Genomic DNA, 18,919 nt, shown 5'->3' on the forward strand with positions numbered 1-18,919 from the left:
TACTATTTGTAATTCACTTTCTGGATGAGAATTGTCCTTCACAGGGGCGCAGCTAGGAATTAAGGCTGGGGAGGGGTTGTTTAGGTGCAATTAATTCCGGGGTGCGTGGGTGGGGGGGTGCGTGGGGGTGCGTACCAGGATAAGCGGTAGATGTGAGATCAATAAATTGCGGAATTTTAAGATAAATGGTTTAAAATGGTGAGTTTTACGGCTTTCTGTGGGATATATTAGTAATCCTTACACTATTATATTAGTAATACCAATCCAACTAAGTAAAATGGATTAAACTTAAAAATTTCTCTGAGATCTGGGGGGGGTTTTATCACCCAAACCCCTCCCCCCTCGCTGCGCCACTGGTCCTTCATAATTATACATGTTACACCAGGAATACGATCATATGGCCTGCTACAAAATAAATAAATAACCAGTACAAAACACTTTCATCCGCGCTCTAGTGACGGTCTCGCACTCAACTTGGATGGTCTACATGTACGTTCAAGATTCTTTGACGCGCGCCCGCTTTCCGAGTCGGGCAGCTCCGGTGATGGCCGTTAGCTCCTCGTCCGTCTCCTTCGCTTTTCCACGTGACTGCACATCCAGAACCCGCGTCCTTTGATCCTCCCCAAGTGACCTTCGTCTCCTCCCCATTCGCCCTTAAGGGTACTCGCCCTTCGATTTCCTTCCGTCGCATAATCCAGAACTACCCAGCCCTAGCATTGACCCCTTTTTTTCCCAATGGCACGGAGGGGTATTGCACAAGAGTGATTCCTACAAGGGTTGCTATGCCTCAGCGTGAATTGGAAAATCTCTGCATTCACATACTCATTAGCAGTTGAAACGAAAACCAGCACCAAAGTCAGTCTCATTATTATAGTATTCTACCGATTAATGTATGCTTCCATGGAGTAGTAAAGAAGCGATCTGGGAGCCTCCCTTTCCTTACAGCACTGTCTTCTTCAATTCACTGTGAGACCTACTCCCTTTCAGTCTATCTAAAAATCCTATTCTTTTCCTTCCCCTCCCTCGTTTCCCTAACATTTTACCCTCTAACACCATTTTCAACATGCCCTCCCCGCTAAGATTAATATATAAGAAAAATCACTAAGAATTGTAAGATTACTTATGCTTAAAAAATCTAACTGAGCAACCAACCAACAGACATTTAGATAAAATATAGACAAAATCTAACTGATCAACAAAATAACATTTAGATGTCTAAGAGCTTCTTCCTTATATTCCTATCTGCCGGATTCTCCGTCGAATAATCCAGAACCACCCAACCTTGACCCCTTCCTTTGCCAATGGCACAGAGGGGTATTACACAACAATGATTCCTACCTGGGTTACTATGCCTCAGCGTGAATTGGAAAATCTCTACATCCACATACTCATTAGCAGTTGAAACGAAATCAAGCGAAGTGAGTCTCATGGTCCAAAAAGGAGGGAAAGAAAAATAAGATTACTCATGCTTAAAAAATATAACTGAACAAACGACCAACCAATCGGCTGACATTTAGATAAAATATAGACAAAATCTTGACTGATCAACCAACTGAAATTTAGATGTCTAGGAGTTTCGTCCTTATATTCCCATCTGCCGAATTCTCTGTCGGATAATCCAAAAGCATTTGACCCTTTTTTCCAATGGGACAAAGGGGTGTTGCACAATAGTTATTCCTATTTGGGTTGCTATGCCTCAGCTTGAATGGAAAATTCACCGCATCCACATACTTGTGTAAAACGTCACGCGCCCAATGATAGCCGCGGGTCGTATTTTAAAGCTGGTTTTTGCCCTTGGAGTCGAGAAGCGAGTAATCACGCGCAAATATTTAAAGTCTTTAACCGAAGCACTGCAGGAACACTGCACTGCGAAGTTCACTCTGAGAAAATGGCTTGGTGGTGGAACTGGTTAACACGCCTGACCGGCAATCGGGAGATCCGGGTTCGAATCCCGGCTAAGTTAAATATTTCTTCATGGTGGACTGCATGGCAACTGCCTTTTGTGTATTTATCTCTAAACAAAGTTTATTTCCATTTATAATCCCAATTTCTGATAAATTCAATGAAAAGATAACAAGTAACATAGTGAGAAGTTAGTAAGTAAACATTTGCCTTATTTTTGACCTGTATATGTGTACATGGTGAGTGCGTAGTAACATAGTGACAAGATAGTAAGTAAACATTTACCTTATTTTTGACCTGTATATGTGTACATGGTGAGTGCGTGAGCTTTCAATATTTCTGGTTAGAGTTAGTATGCTATGTTAATATCAAGTAATGAATTTGTGCGTCTAGAGTATGCTAAATTTAAGATATTACCAATGCAACGGGAGAGAGAGGAGTCGCTGTACGAGTGTAGAGCGAGGTGCATCGGTAGCATGGGCCATTAGGCCCTCGCTTATTTTCCAATAATGATCTGATTTAAAAATTCGTGGTCTCAAAATGTGCAAATAGAAACATAGTGGATGCGGCCAAACGAACGACTATGATATTTGTTCTTGAAATGTTATTTTACCAACCCAAGCAACATTTTAGGTTAAAAACGGCATTTAAACATAATGCACGTACATTTTTAGGCCTCGAATAGAAAACATTTCCCTTATTTTTGACCTGTATATGTGTACATGGTGAGTGCGTGAGCTTTCAAAATTTCTGGTTAGAGTTAGTATGCTATGGTAAAATTTCATGCACTCTTTTATGTTCACGTCCATCTGATTATATTATAAAATTGTGTTTCAAAATTGAAATATGTGTAGCCTCTTCTCGTATCTCTGTTTTTCTTAACCCTTTCTAACGCATAGCTGCTTCTGGGATATATAATATTTGAAGACTTCTCCTTTTGAAAATGTTAATATTTTCAACTCATTCAAAATTGTTGTCTTAAATAAATATTTAAACTTTGCAGCACAAAAGAAAACGCAGTTTAAACCTTTCCTGAATATAGCTGAAACTTTATGATTTTTCATGTTGCTTAGAAGCAACATTAGGTTATAATTGGTTAATGCACGTGTTATGTATTTTATTGAAGCTCTCCGTTCTCCACTCCGCTGCCGAATAATTTCCTTCTAACCTCCTACTGAAGCAATGATTCTCTAAGAACCGCTAGAATATACTATCAATTTATAACTACAATATAAAATAAGACGTGTATGTACAAGGCATTGTAATATAAGACGATCAAAATATTTACAAATCACTATTTTCTCCATAAATTTTACGCAAGCAATCGCGATAATATATTATATGCTTATTTATTTAAAGTTTCTATGTCATTTGTATTTCTAATGTTAATCATTTCCTCAAATGAGGAAGTGAAATCACGAGGTACAAGTGATTTTTTTTCTAAACTGAGTTAGGTATAGAAATTTGGCCAAGAAAACAAACTAGATCAACTGAATATTTAGTGTGCATTTGAATTCTTCACTTAATATCAGCAGAGAACAGAGAATCACAAGTTTACCTTGGCCACCAAGTTTTTGAAAATTTCATCTATCAATTTCTGTACCTAACTATTGTTAGAAAAAAATCCCTTTTACTCCTTCCCTTCTTACCACCTCATATGTCTTGTGAAAACAATTTTTTACCCAAACTATATTCTCGAATAATATTTTGATGCATCAAACTCTGAATTTCTTCCTCAATTTCTGTACCTAACTTTGGTTAGAAAAATATCACTTTTACTCCTTGCCTTCTTACCGCCTCATATGTCTTGTGAAAACATTTTTTTATGCAAACCATTTTTTATAATAATATTTTGATGTGTCAAACTCTGAGCCTTAATATTTCTCCTTTTCATTGCATTGCGCTCGCACAGCTGCCGGGCGCCGATTGCCAGCCTCGACTGCATGGAGGAGTTCACGACGACGAGTTCCGGGGGCGGCGGGGGCGACTTGCAGTCGTCGCAGCAGCAATTAGGAAGCAGCCTCGGGGGCGGGAGCACGCTGCTGGTGGGCGGGGGGCGGGTGGGGGAGCCGGAGACCCCGGGGGGCGGAGTGGCCGTGCCCACCCACGTGGGCGGCGGAGGGGCGGCCCTCGTCTCGCGACAGTCCTCGTGCGTCGTCACGCCCGGACTGCGATACCGGAACCTGGGCAAGAGCGGCCTCAGGGTGTCCAACGTCGGACTCGGTGAGTTCATAGCACCCAACCACCATTACTACCATCACTACCGACTCGTCTCCGTAGATATCGAGGGTTCGGATCTCAAACTCAATGTTGACTTGAGCTGTAGTTCGCATTTTGGAATTAAACGTCAACTCATCTCAATGGAGCTAGATCAGTTGTTATAAACTTTACAAAATGACGTATTTAACTTAATGTGTCAAAGCAGTTATGTAAACTTAAATATCACTCGGCACTATGGATTTTATTTACTATTTACGTCTCAATATGGCTTCTGGCACCATAAACCTTTGGTTTTTTCCCACTAACCAATCCACCAACTCAACAAAAAATACTTAAGAATCAAAAAGAAACTTAAAACAAACAATAAATGAACTTCATAACAGGAAATAGAATGATAACGTATATATAGTAATTATTTGAGGCAGTTAAAGGATCTGTATCGAACCAAACACCCACTATTACTACCACTCATCTCCGTAGGTGCCAAGGACCATTTTCCAAAACTTCATTCAATATTGAGCCTCCACTCCACTTCAGTGGTCCAGATATCAGACTCAAGTTGAGTTTGACTTGGAGTGTGTAGTTTAGAAATTAAGGACCGTATTCCAGAACGTTACTCAAGGTTTGGTCATGACTCAAACTTGACTCTGTTACCTCTTAAGTATTACGAGACTTCACTTGAGTCCTCTGAATCACTGAGTGGCTGATACAGAAAAAACTCGATGGGGGGGGGGGGGGGGGTCGCAAGAGATATCTTGTGTTACGTTTACTTTTATTGTAATAAAAAAATTATCAAGCCACATGCAAAGTTTAAGAAATTTTCATGAATTGATTATGCACATATGCAAGAAAATGTCATCTTATGATATAAAAAGTTACTATTGTGTTTCTGCAATGTTCGGTAATACGGGCGGGCTGGCAAGGGGAGGACGCGCGCCCCCTGCTCCCCACGTATGTATCCGCCTCTGTATGAGTCCAAAAGCTCTCTCAGACTCTATTCCACCGTTGATAAGTCGAATCCCAACCCGAATTGATTCGCCAAGTTTCAAGATCTCCGCCACCAATGCCTCACGTCTTTCAATTGAAATTTCTCTCGTAAAGATTCCTCAAAGGGTATTTTGTACTCCAACGATCGTAGTTCTTGAATACCATGGATACTTGGAGACCATGAGTGCCTATGAACATGACCTCAATCACCCACCCTCCTGTGAGTTCAGTGAAAGTTAATTTCTAAAACACGAGATCTGCTCATACTCAGCCCGAATAAGAGATCATTTAATATTCATTTTGAGTTGATACTTTTCGTTTTTCCGCTTTTTCTCTCGATTTCGTCAGAAAAAAAAATTTCGACTTCAAAGACTGGAGATCCCCGAAAAGTATTTGTTTGAAATTGTCAAGTAAGTAAAAGTAAGAAAAATTAAATGTTTGAAATTTAAAATTTCGGGGATTCACTATATTTAACAATGGAATCCATCCCCCACTCTGGAAGCCAAGTCCTAGTTACGCCAATGACTGATGATAATGCATTAAGAGTGTTACTTTTATACTTGGTTGAGTTTTGAAGGGATAGAATAGTAGTCAGTGTTTATATTTGTGGGTCTGAACAGTATTATGCGCATTTTTGTTGGTTTTGTCGATATACGTCACTTGAAACTCCTGAAAATTATTTTTACGAATTTTCCAAAACTCGTCAAGGAGAAAAAGCTGCGATACCTGTCTTAAAGAAGCGATTACTCAATCAAATATAAGCAGTTGGGAGAATTGATGTACCATTCATTCACTTGGTGAAAATATGAATTGGCCCAACGGGATGAGATAATAGAGAACCTTCCATTATGAAAGGATCAGAGGAAATGGTTGGGGATTAATATGTATCATTTGAAAACGGAAAAAAATATTGTGAATAAAATCAGTCTTTTTAAATTCTAACTTCCTGAAAAATTCATTTAAACAACTGGAATTTACAAAATGAAGCTAAATTCTCACTTTTAAAGCGATTTTAACCGATTTATGCTATCATTCTTACTGGTTATCAAGACCAAAGCGTATGACCTGTGCCTCCTAATCTGCTTGCAGGTGAATTTGAAACTCAAATAATGTACTTATTCATGCCAGTTCCTCTTTGCAGTATTGTTGCTCATGTTATTTTCAGATCTCGTTTTTATGATTTAGGTGGTAATCAGACAATCTAGTTAGAGTCAACCCTTGCTGTCACACGCAAAGTTTTGCAGATTCAAGGGCAGACAGCAGTAAATTTAACACGGTAGCGCAGCGTGTCTAGACAGCAATCACTGGTAGATTGGCAATGCACACGTCAAAGCAGCCGGGGATGACGACAGAATCGTTGATTGGCTACACCGACCGATCGACTTCGGCGGTCAAACGCGAATCAAATCCAAAATAAAAAGATGAAATCTCTTTGGTGCAACATGGGATACATCGCTTTCATTACTTTTCCGATTGCTCTTTTGCAATTTTTTCGGCAGTGGATTTTTTCCATTTTTTAACTCATGACTTTTTTCCTCTTTTACCGATTTTTTTCACTCGCTCGCTTTTCGAGTCGTTCATTTTTTGACTTCCTCATTTGCCCCCCACCCCCTCATTCCTTGCATCTTTTTTTCGACATTCCGCATTTTTTTACTCACGCCTTCACCGCTTTTTCCACATTAGTGGATTTTTTCAATCGAAAAAGACCCCCCTCACACCCTTGGCCTCTCGGGTCATGCGGTTGACTTCCACCATCCCTTTCCGAATGGCACACACACTGGCGGAAGAGAAAATTTTTAAAATTTCGATGGAGTTTGGATCACGGATCGTCGAATGGGGTTGGGGGGTATATTCGACTCCGCGGGAGAGAGGGTCAAATGGGGCTGGTGTGTGTGAGTATGTGTGTGAGTATGGTGAGAGGTGAATGGGGCAGTTTGCGGCCAGGCGCGAAGAGAGGCGACCGATGTTGGAGGGGTCATTAAGGGTTTTCGGAGGCCCCTCGGGCGGCGTGCACGTGTGAGCGGGCCCCGGGAGACCGCAAACGCTTGTTAGGGCCACGCGATCGACCAGAGAGAGCCATAGCGACGAGACCGCAGGATTGCAATTCGATGAGCGTTGCGGGATAGGCCGCCTCGGATGAGGAATTCCTCTTCTCTCCTCAATACTACCTACTCCTACGCCTGTACAGTCCCATCTCTTATTCTCCATGCACATCCTCGCTTAACACTAGAAGTCTGATCGATTTTCGACGAGTTCACTCAGTGGAAATTCATTCTGGATGTTTTAAACACCTGAAACACCAGACTCGTCATTTTGATGGGTAACTTCTACTTACTTAATCTTATTGCATAGAATTTATTTTACGTCGTCTTCATTTTTTCTGATTTTCATTTAATTTTTATAGTAGGTACGTATTCTGTTTAAATATCATTTTAAATTGTCGCATTGAAATGGATGAGGAGTTTCTCTTTTCTCCTATACTGCTCCCCCTATGCCTGTGCAATACGCAAGTGAGTCCTCAACCAAATCTACTTCTAAATTTTACCCCACATACACCTTCCAGCAATAAGTTGACGCTAGCTGGTCTTTAATCAGACAGCTCTTGATACTGATATGAAACTAGTTATGGAAACAAAATAACCTTCCCATGGTGCAACTTGTGACACCTTTCTTTTTCTATCTTTTGTTTCTTATTTCTAGAATTTAGAATATTATCACCATCTACCTTCATATGTTAGTAAAAATTACATCTTCATGTCGTGATAAAGCTTCCTAGGGTGTCCAGCCGATCATTCAGTTCATTTGCCGGAAAAGCGTCGGATCTTCCTTCAAAAGCTATTTTCAGCGCCTAAATATACTAAGTAATGTGATGGCCTAATTGGCCTAATTTTCTGTTTCCGACGATAGTATATATTGTTTAATGCTGTATACTTCGATTATAAACTTCCATCACATGTAATACTCACGAAGTTGAGAATCGTGGGAACCCTTATCATTGGAAAGTAAGACCCTCCTCAATGTATGCATATTCAGATATGAAAATCATTTCGGCAGTATTATAGATAAATTGATACGGGACAAAAGAGACTTGTTTCCAAAATCATCAAGGTAATTTCATTTTATTGTACCTCACCGAACGCTCTTCTTTGCGCTCGGGTTTTCTAGATTTTCCTTCTTCATAGCGTCCAAAAAAACGGGAAAATATGGCTATTGATTGTATCCTCTAACAATTTTCAAAACTGTTTTTTTAATTTTTGTAGGCTTTTCCATTTGGTACTCGAAAAATAACCCCTTTTTAGTGTGATATCAAGGTCATGACATCCACAACGTTCTCAAATATGGATGCTCTGGTGTTTTTAGACTAGATTTTAATGCGTCATCCGAGTTAAGAAAAGTATAGTAGAGCCAGCAGTGGGAAGGAAAATTTCCCCTGTTAATCTGACGTTCATTACCGAGTGGAATCATCCGAGAAAATGCGTTGATGACTTATTCTCGACGCATAAACTACAGAGGTAGCGCAGCTACCGGACCGTGGTCCGGAACTCTGCCGATAATTGCCGTCACGTGATACTCGGAGGCTTTCCCGTAAAAAAAATACCAAAGAATGTTGTTTGGGTTTGCAATTTGATTGGAATTTCACCATGAAGTGGATTGCTACGCTCCAATAAGCCAATCTAATAACTGAAACACGCAAGCCTAGTGCAATTCCAAACAATAGTTCATTGATGCAAGTCTTAAAGTTTCGTGAATCACGTTATTACTATCGTTTTCTAACTCTCCAAATTTCGTCTTAAAAATGCGTGCCCTTCAATTTTATTTTTTGGCCACTAAATTATTACTACCTTAATTATGCAAAGTAATGGGCTACGTGAGCTACATTCGCAACTTTTCCAAATGAAGTATTAACCAATAATCAGAGAATACCAGAATTATTGTTTCTCAGAAGTTGCAATCGTGCTTACTAGTAAATTATCACCTTTGAGTTACACATACCATGTTCGAAGCCCTACGCTATTGCTTGATTTCTAGCTGGTATAGTGGTTATCATCATCACTGCCGTCATGGTTTTATTTTTGATCTCATCATAGCCTAGTAGCCGCATTGCGGATGAACACAATAAATTTTCGCGTAACTTAACGATTCTTATTCGCTTAATGGCACAAAATTTTGGTTTCAACAACCCTTCATTATGTTTTGCGACAAATATACTGAAATTATCCTGGCGATGGTCACATTAAACAAACTTTTTTTAGGTCCAAGTATCGTGTGATTCAGGCAAGGACGTTATCGAGCATTCTCGGCTTCGCCTTGCAAATGTGTCTTTTTTTTCAATTTTTATTGGCTATTTGATTGTTACTACCTTAATTCCACAGAATTATGGGCTGCTTACGCTGCATTCGTGATTTTTTAGGGACCATTCGCCAATTTTCAGATAAATACACACAGAATTATCTATTATCTAAATTTGGCTGTTCCTTGTTTCGCTGGTTGCCTGTATTTGAGGATAAATGCGTAATATCATTTTATTATCGGAAGTTAATGGTAGTTTAATTATATTGACATTCTCTTGGAATCTTTTATTTTGGATAGACTATCAAATTGTACCATTTTTGTCAATCCTAATGGAAGTATACAGTTTTTAATTGCGAAATCACACTCCTATCATTACCGTTATTTGAGCACTAAAAGCCGTTTTACGTATATTCAGGCTTTCGAGTTTCCAGCATTTCCAATACTGGCAGTTTCTCATTGACATAAGTTCTAAAGTATCGCAAATGGCAAAGTTACGCAAAGCAGGTGAGGTTCACCATTGGCTGTCCCATGCTATGTCGATTACCTATCGTCACGGATAAATATGCGACAAAGTGATTCGACAAGCCGTTAAAACTAATTATGCGTAGAATAACATATCAAGTGACATTTTGCAATTTTAAATATTTTAATTGCCATCAATTATCCAGACAACATCTCGCCTTCTTCTTTTTTTTCTTTTGCTGCTATACACAAAAAGCACTAAACTCTTATAATATGAAAGAGCATTTAGCTTAAGACGACATCATCATTCCTGTCATTGACGACATCAGTCATTCCACATCAATTCTACAAGCCTTTGAACTTTAAGGTCTGATATTATGGTCAGAAAACTTTAATGGATGTGTATGTTCCTCAAAATCCCGAGACGGTTTTCCGAGAAAAAATAGTTCATGTCATGAATCGCTTTTATTTATTTTTTTATTTTAGCCGAAGATACGTGCCTTGAATCATAACATTCATTTTATCTCTCCACCAAATTGTCGCAGAGACATTATTTATGTCTTAAAATTTTACATCAGTATTTTCTTAATTAGAATTTTTTCATCAGAGAATGAGGCAAATGTTAATTTTTTAAATTTTTACTCTGTTTATTATGAAAATTTCTAGACGATGGCGTGAGTTTTACGTCACCCTAAAAAATTACTACCTCTGTCGGGTGGAGGAGTTCTCTTTAGTAGAAAAGTGAAGATTAAGAAGTTTGAGTGGATTTCCAGCACGTTTAACCAGCACGACATAAATATTCGGTGTTCACCAGCTTGTGTGTCTCGGGGAAGGCATTGCGGTCTGTGAACTCGCTTGCAACCAGGAAGATGGAATGGACGGATACATGGTGCATTTCTGGATGTTCATCCGAGGTTGGGAAGTTACGGTAGCACATCACAGATGGCGGGTCGGTCCGTAGGGATGTGACTCAAAGGTTTGTGTTGTTCACCCCAACCGCCTTTTGCGGCCTCAGCGCCGCGGGGTAACACAAGGAAAGCGTCCGGAACCCGAAACACAAACATGAGCGCAGCGCCACCCATCCTGGACGCTCGTTTACGTCATGCGGCGCAAATTGCAATCTATAAACTCCCTCCTCCCCTCGTCCTCGCGGTGGTCTTGCGAGCAGAATTGGAAGAGTTATCACAGATGGGGGTGTTAGTGAGGTTGCATGGTCTCCCTTTCTCACTCCACATATGTAATTGCCTCCTCGCCGTACATCTCCAGGGTTAATTTCGGGCCTCAATCTTTTCTCTGGTCTCTGAGAGAATTTTTTTTCAGAGTTTGGGTGGCGAGAAAATTTCACAGAGAAAAAAATCATTCACCTTGTCCGGAAAACCTTTCCCGATTGCCATGCACCCAAAGCTAGCGACAACTGTAAGTTTATAGGGTTTCTACTTTGCACATGACTCCTCTTCGATAATCCTCACTTTCAAGTTTTCAAGATCAGGATAGCACATCTGAAATTTTTATAAGAGGCCGTCAGGCTATAAAATACCGTAATGGCAACTAAATCTGCATATGTTTCAACGGACAACGACGCGAGCTTACCAATAGCATCAAAAAAATTTAAAGATGCTATCTAGCTTCATCTCTCACTTGCATATTCTGTGGCTAAGCTGCTATAAGACCATTGGTCTTTCTTTCAGGCCCCTTTGAGGAATGACGTCGAACTTTAACACTTTGAAGCCCAAGCCCGATTATATCTAGAATGTATATTTTCTGCCAGGGACCCGAGCCAGAGTTACGCTCGGGCTGTCGTATTTGATTCCGTGGAAAAATATTCCGCACGTTTTTCTCGGGCCCCAACTATTTATCCTAATTATTTTGCTACCTGGTCTTCTTGAATGGAAGGTTCTATCACTAGTGGTTCCTAAATATACTTTTTTCAAATTAGGAAATGATTTTATAAAAAAACAGAATTAGGCCTGGATTACTCGTAACTTGAACATGAAAATTCCACGGGCTTCAAAGTGTTAACCAGACATCTCACGAATTTTCAAGCCCTAGCACTTGTCCTTATGCAGAAGAGTCGATGCGAATGATCAGATCTGACCTGACTTTTAAATCCGTCATCTTCCCAATACCTCCAATGACTTCGCGTCCGCCACCGGGCAGACTTTTGGCTTCGCCTTTTGTCCCAATGGGTACTGCCAAACGTCGTTCTTGATCAGTAGAGCTTCGGCTTGCATTCTCCACGTGTTTTTATCGTCATTCTTCAGAAACTGCTGCCGGGGACGATTTCCGGAGAACATCGCTAGAATCTTCTCAGACATGCGAAAGTAAAACGTGCTCGAAACAAGCAGATAATCATCACGAATTCGTCAATACGCCTGCATTCCGGCATCCTTGGCCCATAACCAATGTAGAAGGGTTGGGTTGTCTCGAAGAGGAAGAAAATTATTGCATTTCATGAATGGTATCACCCAGACCTTAATTCCAATTCGCACCAACGCAACCTCACCACAGTAATAAACAGTATTTCTCCTGTTTCTCTATGCATTTATTCATACCCCTTCCTTATTCCCACCGCATTTCGTACAATTTACAGTGTGAGGCCCAGTATGGATCAATTGTGTCTCCTTTTTTCCATTGAATCTCGAAGATTATCCCATAAATAATTCTTCATTTTTCCTCAGCAATATTGTTTATGTGAATAATATTTACAAATTCATTTTGGTGATACGCCTCGTCGCTTTCATGGTATTTATTTTCATCAGACCAATTTTCTATTAAACGGAAATGAAAAACTTGCCCCAATTCACAAATTGTTCAAATATTTAAGGAATCCCTTTCACTGGGTTAAATTATTGTTTTTATTTTTCATTTCCTCAAGCATAATATTTACTAACTAGTATATTTACTCGAAGTAAAATATGTGCTTTTCCAAAAAAAGAACATATTATTTACTAATTTTGGAAAGATAAAAAAAATAATAACACATAAGACCTCTTTGGTTAATATCCTTGGAAGTATGAATGACTAAAACCCGGAAAGTGAAATCATAAAATGCCTTGGAATTTAGAGTTTTAAAAATATGCGATTTTTCACGAAAATATGCGGCCTCTATGGATATATATTCATGTCAAAAAGAATTTTTTTCCTTGAAGTTCTCGGACGTTAAGTACTTGGAAATGAGTTCACGGTTGGTCACAAGTGCTAACCATGTGTAGAAGAACAACAATGCGACATAACTAGAATTGAAAACCAAACGGAGGTGCACGTAGCGGGATTTGAACCCGCGACCTTTTGAAATACCTGGCAAGTGTACCGATCTATAGGAGCCAACGTGTGCGTGTTATATTTAAAGTGAAAGGTGCGAGCTTAGTGGCGTAAAAATAGGAGAAGTAAGACAGACCTTCCTGCAATATATATCGAATGAAAACAGTTAAGCCTACCGTTCCAAGTTGGCATGAACATTGTCAATGAAAGTGCACAAGTCTTCATTGGAAAAATTATTTAATTGGGATAACATCCATACAATGACCTGTCTTTTTTCGCCATAAAACTTGCACCCATCCATTTCGATGACAATTATTTTGGTCTTTGTTCGATGCTTAATGTGCAAAGAAGGCCGTTTCCTAAAATGGAGCTTTTATCAGAGGTACAGCCTTTTTAATGTTTATTTTTACAATTTTGCCCTTATTTTTTGCATTTTCTCACTACCTTAGCTATTTATCTTTGAAAATATTAATGTAATTCTATGAGTGACAATAAATTATAAGTTAAAATTGGAAAAAAATTAAAACTACATGGTGGTGTATGTATTTAAGACTGAAAATACACTGATGCCATTATAATGGAGAAAGATATTTTAAGGAGAATGTACTGAAAAATATTTATTATTGTGTATTGCTTATTCAAAAGGATTGCAAGTATATTTTACGAATTATTCTTGAAGTAAAAAAAAAACACTTCAACTCAGCCTCTAATTTTCCCTTCATATTTACATTGGTATTTATTTATATAAATATTTTTCCGTTAATTTTGTAATTTAAAAGAAATAAAATTTAAAAGTTTTTAAAAAATTAAAAAGACAAAATAAATAAATATTCAAGGACATTATAGCCATTAGCTATTTTAGCACTAACTATTTCTTTATTCATTATTTTATAATTATAAAATATCTATCAATGCTTTCAATTAACATACAATTCATCAGCTGAAAGTCCATTAGTGTGCATTGCTGCATGAACGCTAATCAGAGCGTAGTTAAAAATGCCGCCCGAATTGAAGAGGGAAATTCCTCGAACGAATTCCGTTAGTCATTTTCTTTCGCAAACGTAAAAAAACATGAATATTACAAAACAGGATCCTGAAATATACCTCTAAAAGCTTTGTCACCCACAGGCCTTGAAATGGGTTTACAGAAACTGCCACTTGTATCGCTGACGAACACATTGATCCGAGTTTCACAGGGTAATAGGGTATAATTAGGGGTACAAATGGAAATGTATACACATTTTGGCATAATCTATCAACTGTATTACTTTCCAGTGCTTTTCCTTGCTATTCTAAACGTTAAACGCCCAAATATAGGGAAAAAGTGGATCGCACTGCACTCATCAATGCATCGCGGACATTTTTGAAAACTGATAAAAATGCGACCTAAGTGGTAACAGAAATCAGCTATTTTGGCATGAAATGGGATATCCTCCCTGTAGTCCCCTTGGTGAAGAACGTTCTAATTTAAAGTAGAATCATGATTCACGGAAATAGGGAATATAAGTTCCCATGGATTCAATTATCCGTATAAAATATAATTTGCGAGATATTGTATCGCATAATGGGTAGGTACTTAATTTATCCTGAGAAACGGCTGACTTTTCTTACGTTCTTTCGTTCGAAGTCCATTACGTAGAACGTGAGTCTGTATTCAGAGCCCTATTATTCCAAAATACATTGGCAGTTGGTAATTTTTTTAATAAGTCAGTCGTGAGGCATTATTGGCATTTGAATTTTCGGATGATATTAATGTCCGCATTTAAGTTGCGATTATCAGTCCAGATCTTCTTTGCCAGTTGTAGCACCAATTCTTCATAATTATAGTATAATTCTTCGTGGTTATAGTAGTTTGTTTTTGTTTATCGGTTCGAGTTCCAAATTGTATTATTTTTACACGAGTTTTTTAATTGTAAAGAAATTAATACTCTCATGTATTTCGTGAGTAATAATTAGCTTAAATTTTTACCTATAATTTCAACGATATGTCTCAGTTACGGTTTGATTAGTTCATAATCATCGATACTTTTTCAAAAATCTTGAAAACCTACATCTTTTCCTACCCCGTCTCATCCTTATTTTGGGTCATTTACTGAGTATTGAGTATTTCTTGAGTCTCTTGGACTCAAGAATCATGTTAAGAATGATATTATATGATATCATTCAGCAGCAGAGAGGTGTATGTGCATTAACCATCCGGTAATTTGTCCCCGAGTACGTCAACGAAAGGCATTACTTAAACATTCAGTTAAAATATAATTTCCTCGTAATCAAAAAGGAGAAATCAAGCTTGTATTCATAGTAAATTTTTTACCAAAGTGATTTTGGGAATTCTCAGTCTCCACACTTGGCTGTAAGAGCCACCTCTGAATTTCTTTAATTAAATTCTTGCAGAATTTTCTTTATGATGAAGACATTGTCTTGGTGCTCAAAACCATGGAAGAAGTATGGGGTTTGAATATAATGTTCATAAAAGAAAAAAGAAAATTTTTTCTACCATTAAAATGTAAACGGTTAATCCAATGAAGGCTGATATTTCAACAGAAGAGGCTTCAAATATTTATTATTATTATTAGAGGATTCTACCGGCCAAAATAGATTTATGTCGAGCTTTTTGCAGATTACCCTGTCTACCTTCCGAACTTTGACTCTTGTATTCAATTCACAACAAGGTTTCACAATAATTTCCAATTATCCTTTATTATCCCTGGAAATCCTATTCTCTTCCTTCTCCTCCCTTCCTTCCCCATCATTCTTCCCTCTAGCACTGTTTTAATCAACACTTCCAGTTCAGTGCTTGCTTCATCCAAGCAATCTGTCTGTCTCCTCAGTATCTCATCAAGAAGCTGCTTCTCCTCACCCACCATGTCTAGGACTATATATACTCACCACCATGTCATTTCTCTATCTCTCCATCCATGTCACCTTCTCCATTATTTTCTACACCAACAACTCAAAAGCCTTAATCGGACTTCACTCGTCCTCCTTCCTAAGTATCCTAGTGTCTGCACCACTATGAACTATGCTCCATATCAGACGCTTCTCTTGCCAATTCTTCTTTTTCCACTTGCATGACGATACTATAATCAGTTCTTTCCTTTTATGTATACCCATGCAGGCCACCTGACATCGCTCGGGAAAGATAGTACCCAGAGAAGTGGGGAACTTGGAATTATTGGTTTTACGTATCAGGCTTTTTAAGCAAGCTGAACAGGAAATAATGTAAAAATTGATTTCTTTTATAAAAATAAATACTAGATAGATGAAGTTTTGGTTGTAATTTGTTGTTATGATTTTTAATGCTTGGTTATTTTCGGTGCAATTTCAGGTACTTGGGTAACATTCGGTAGCGGTGTGAGTGAAGAAGCTGCTGAGGAAGTGGTGCGGCTGGCGTACGAGAGTGGAATAAATGTGTTTGATGTGTCAGAGGCTCCTCACTCAGGTCCCAGGGCAGAGGTGCAACTGGGTCGCATTCTCCACAGGAGGGGCTGGAAGAGGGCATCGTTTGTTGTCACTACCAAAATCTACTGGAATGCAAAGTAAGTTCTGGAGTATCTTCAGCTCCCCATGGCACCTATTTTAGTATTCATCTCCAGCTAAACAGCGCTCAATCTATTGCTAAATGTTGTCATTGAATGTTGATTTTCTCTATACTTTGACAATGTTTTAACTCAAGCAAGGTTGTACGTAGCCAGTAATTTCATTCCTGAGTACTTAAGCACACCATATGGTGTGAGAATATTCTTCCCAAACTTCTCCCATTTCTTTCAAGTTCTGGATATTTCGAGAGCTAGCAAGTAATGCAAAAATGCAAATTTCTAGATTTTTGAAAAAGTTTATTGCAAATTTTCAGGGCATTTGTCTCAAATTTGATATGCGTAGTAAGCTTAAAACCAATTAAAAAAGTAAACTTTCTTATTTTCTGCAACAATTGATAAAAAAGTAACCGCATATTTTTTGGGATAATTAACAATATTTGAGCACATCTATCTATTTACAAAAAATGTCAACTGTATTAATCATATAGCTGCAAAATATAATCAATATTTTGTAAATTTTTGACACTAAAAACTCTGTGATCAGCTCATGGTTTCTTACCTGTGGAGTGCCACTGCCCACATGAATATTTTTTTGCAGGGTGTGTGGATCACGATTGAAAGTTGGACTCATACCTACTTTGTGAGTGGTGCACATGCAATACAGGCAGCGACAAAAGTTGCAAAGCATCCTTGTTGCCTTTGAAAGCTTTCTGCACTCAACATACCTGCATTGATTTTGTTTTTATGTTGATCTTTCCGTACCATGAGACTTTCAAGGTTATATAATTCCCATTGCAATTTGATTGCACATCATGATGATGGGTCTTATCCCCATCCTGAGATAGAAAAGCAAGTTAGATTTGGAATATTGAGGGGATATTTTTTTACTACATCTGAAAATGTGAAAACTAATTATGTGGGTATAATACTTGACATTTTTATTTTTTTATTCCAGGTCGGAAGAGAGGGGATTATCTAGAAAGCACGTGATTGAATCAGTGAGAGCATCCCTAGCGCGGTTACAGCTGGGGTACATAGATGTCGTTATTGTCCACAGGGCTGACCCAATGTGTCCAATGGAAGGTAAGTGCACACTCCTCTTAAACTTAGAATTTATGTCAACCCTCTGGTGGATGTGTGTACAGCAAACTGCCACATATTTTAGTTTCAGAGCTCTCTGTGTGGTGGCACTTCTATTTTATGCCTGTGTTCCCAGGTATTCAGCTTTCAAAATTAGAGTTAATAATTCCAAAATTGAAATCAATTACCAATCCAACAAACAGCTCAGTAGGGACATGGCATCAAAGGGAGATTGGTGAGTCAGGTAGCAGAAGATTCATCACTTGTTAATTGCTGATGCCATGATGGTTAACATTTTAAATAGCACTTACACTTACATTCACAACGTAAAAATAGTGGGTCAAAAATTTGGTGCTATAGATTTTAGAGAAATGTAAATATTTGGCATTGAGTTCAAGAGACATCTTAAAACAGAAACAAAGAGAAACAGGACCTTAATAAGAACTAAGATAATAAGCAACATACTTTCAGTGTGAAACAATAAAATATACAACTGTAACACCTTAGCCAGCCTTTTCTTGATGGAAAATTACTTCCGCAATAATAGCTATGTGTTTTGGATATACATATCAACCTTATTTAGGTATCCAATGGATATTGTCTGTTGCTGGGGTAACATCTGACATGAAGAGGGTATGACTTTAGAATTTGCATAGTATCAGTATATGGCACATCATATGTAGCTTCAATAGAAGCTTAAATTTACACTAAGTGAAATGTGCAATTTGCTAGCAAACATTGTGTGGCAAACCATGATATTTGGCTTTTGTTTGGGAAGGGATGTGACAATTAGGCATAGGCAATGTGTTATGAGGGGTGGGGAGTTGTGACTTAGAGTTGCGGGAAAAGAGTGTATTTGGCCTGGTGTGGCATCACTGGCAGGAGTCGTGGTGTCATCCTCAAAATTTATTGTGACTCAGAGGAATGTCTGAAGGGGCAGAAGATGACAAAAATGTTCTTGTTAGGGACTGATCTATTGTTATGCAAACAAAGTTTTGGACATTTTTTACCCATCTATGAATGTAAAAAAATCCTTCTGTTTCATATAAAATTTGCCATAATATCCCAGTCATTTTTTATTTTAGTCTTGAATATTGCTAAGTCATGCTTTTTTTAATATTCTGGCTTCTGTTGACACCCTATTCTGCAATGTTTTTCATTTCTTCCTGAATAAC

The 18,919-nt window shown here is 38.4% G+C and overlaps 1 protein-coding gene across 1 annotated transcript in view; it reads left to right on the forward strand.

Annotated features, from left to right (window-relative positions):
- Positions 1 to 3,941: 3,941 nt before the first annotated feature.
- LOC124163804 (voltage-gated potassium channel subunit beta-2) overlaps positions 3,942 to 18,919 on the forward strand; it is a gene marked incomplete at its 5' end in the record, with an annotated part of 45,935 nt that continues 30,957 nt past the window's right edge. Inside the window, 3 exons of the mRNA XM_046540896.1 lie at positions 3,942 to 4,125; positions 16,454 to 16,664; positions 17,620 to 17,747. Of these exons, the coding sequence (XP_046396852.1) occupies positions 3,942 to 4,125; positions 16,454 to 16,664; positions 17,620 to 17,747 (523 nt within the window). The remainder of the gene's footprint in view (positions 4,126 to 16,453; positions 16,665 to 17,619; positions 17,748 to 18,919) is intronic.

This window comes from Ischnura elegans, chromosome 8, assembly GCF_921293095.1.
Source record: "Ischnura elegans chromosome 8, ioIscEleg1.1, whole genome shotgun sequence".
Taxonomy (NCBI): Eukaryota; Metazoa; Arthropoda; class Insecta; order Odonata; family Coenagrionidae; genus Ischnura; species Ischnura elegans.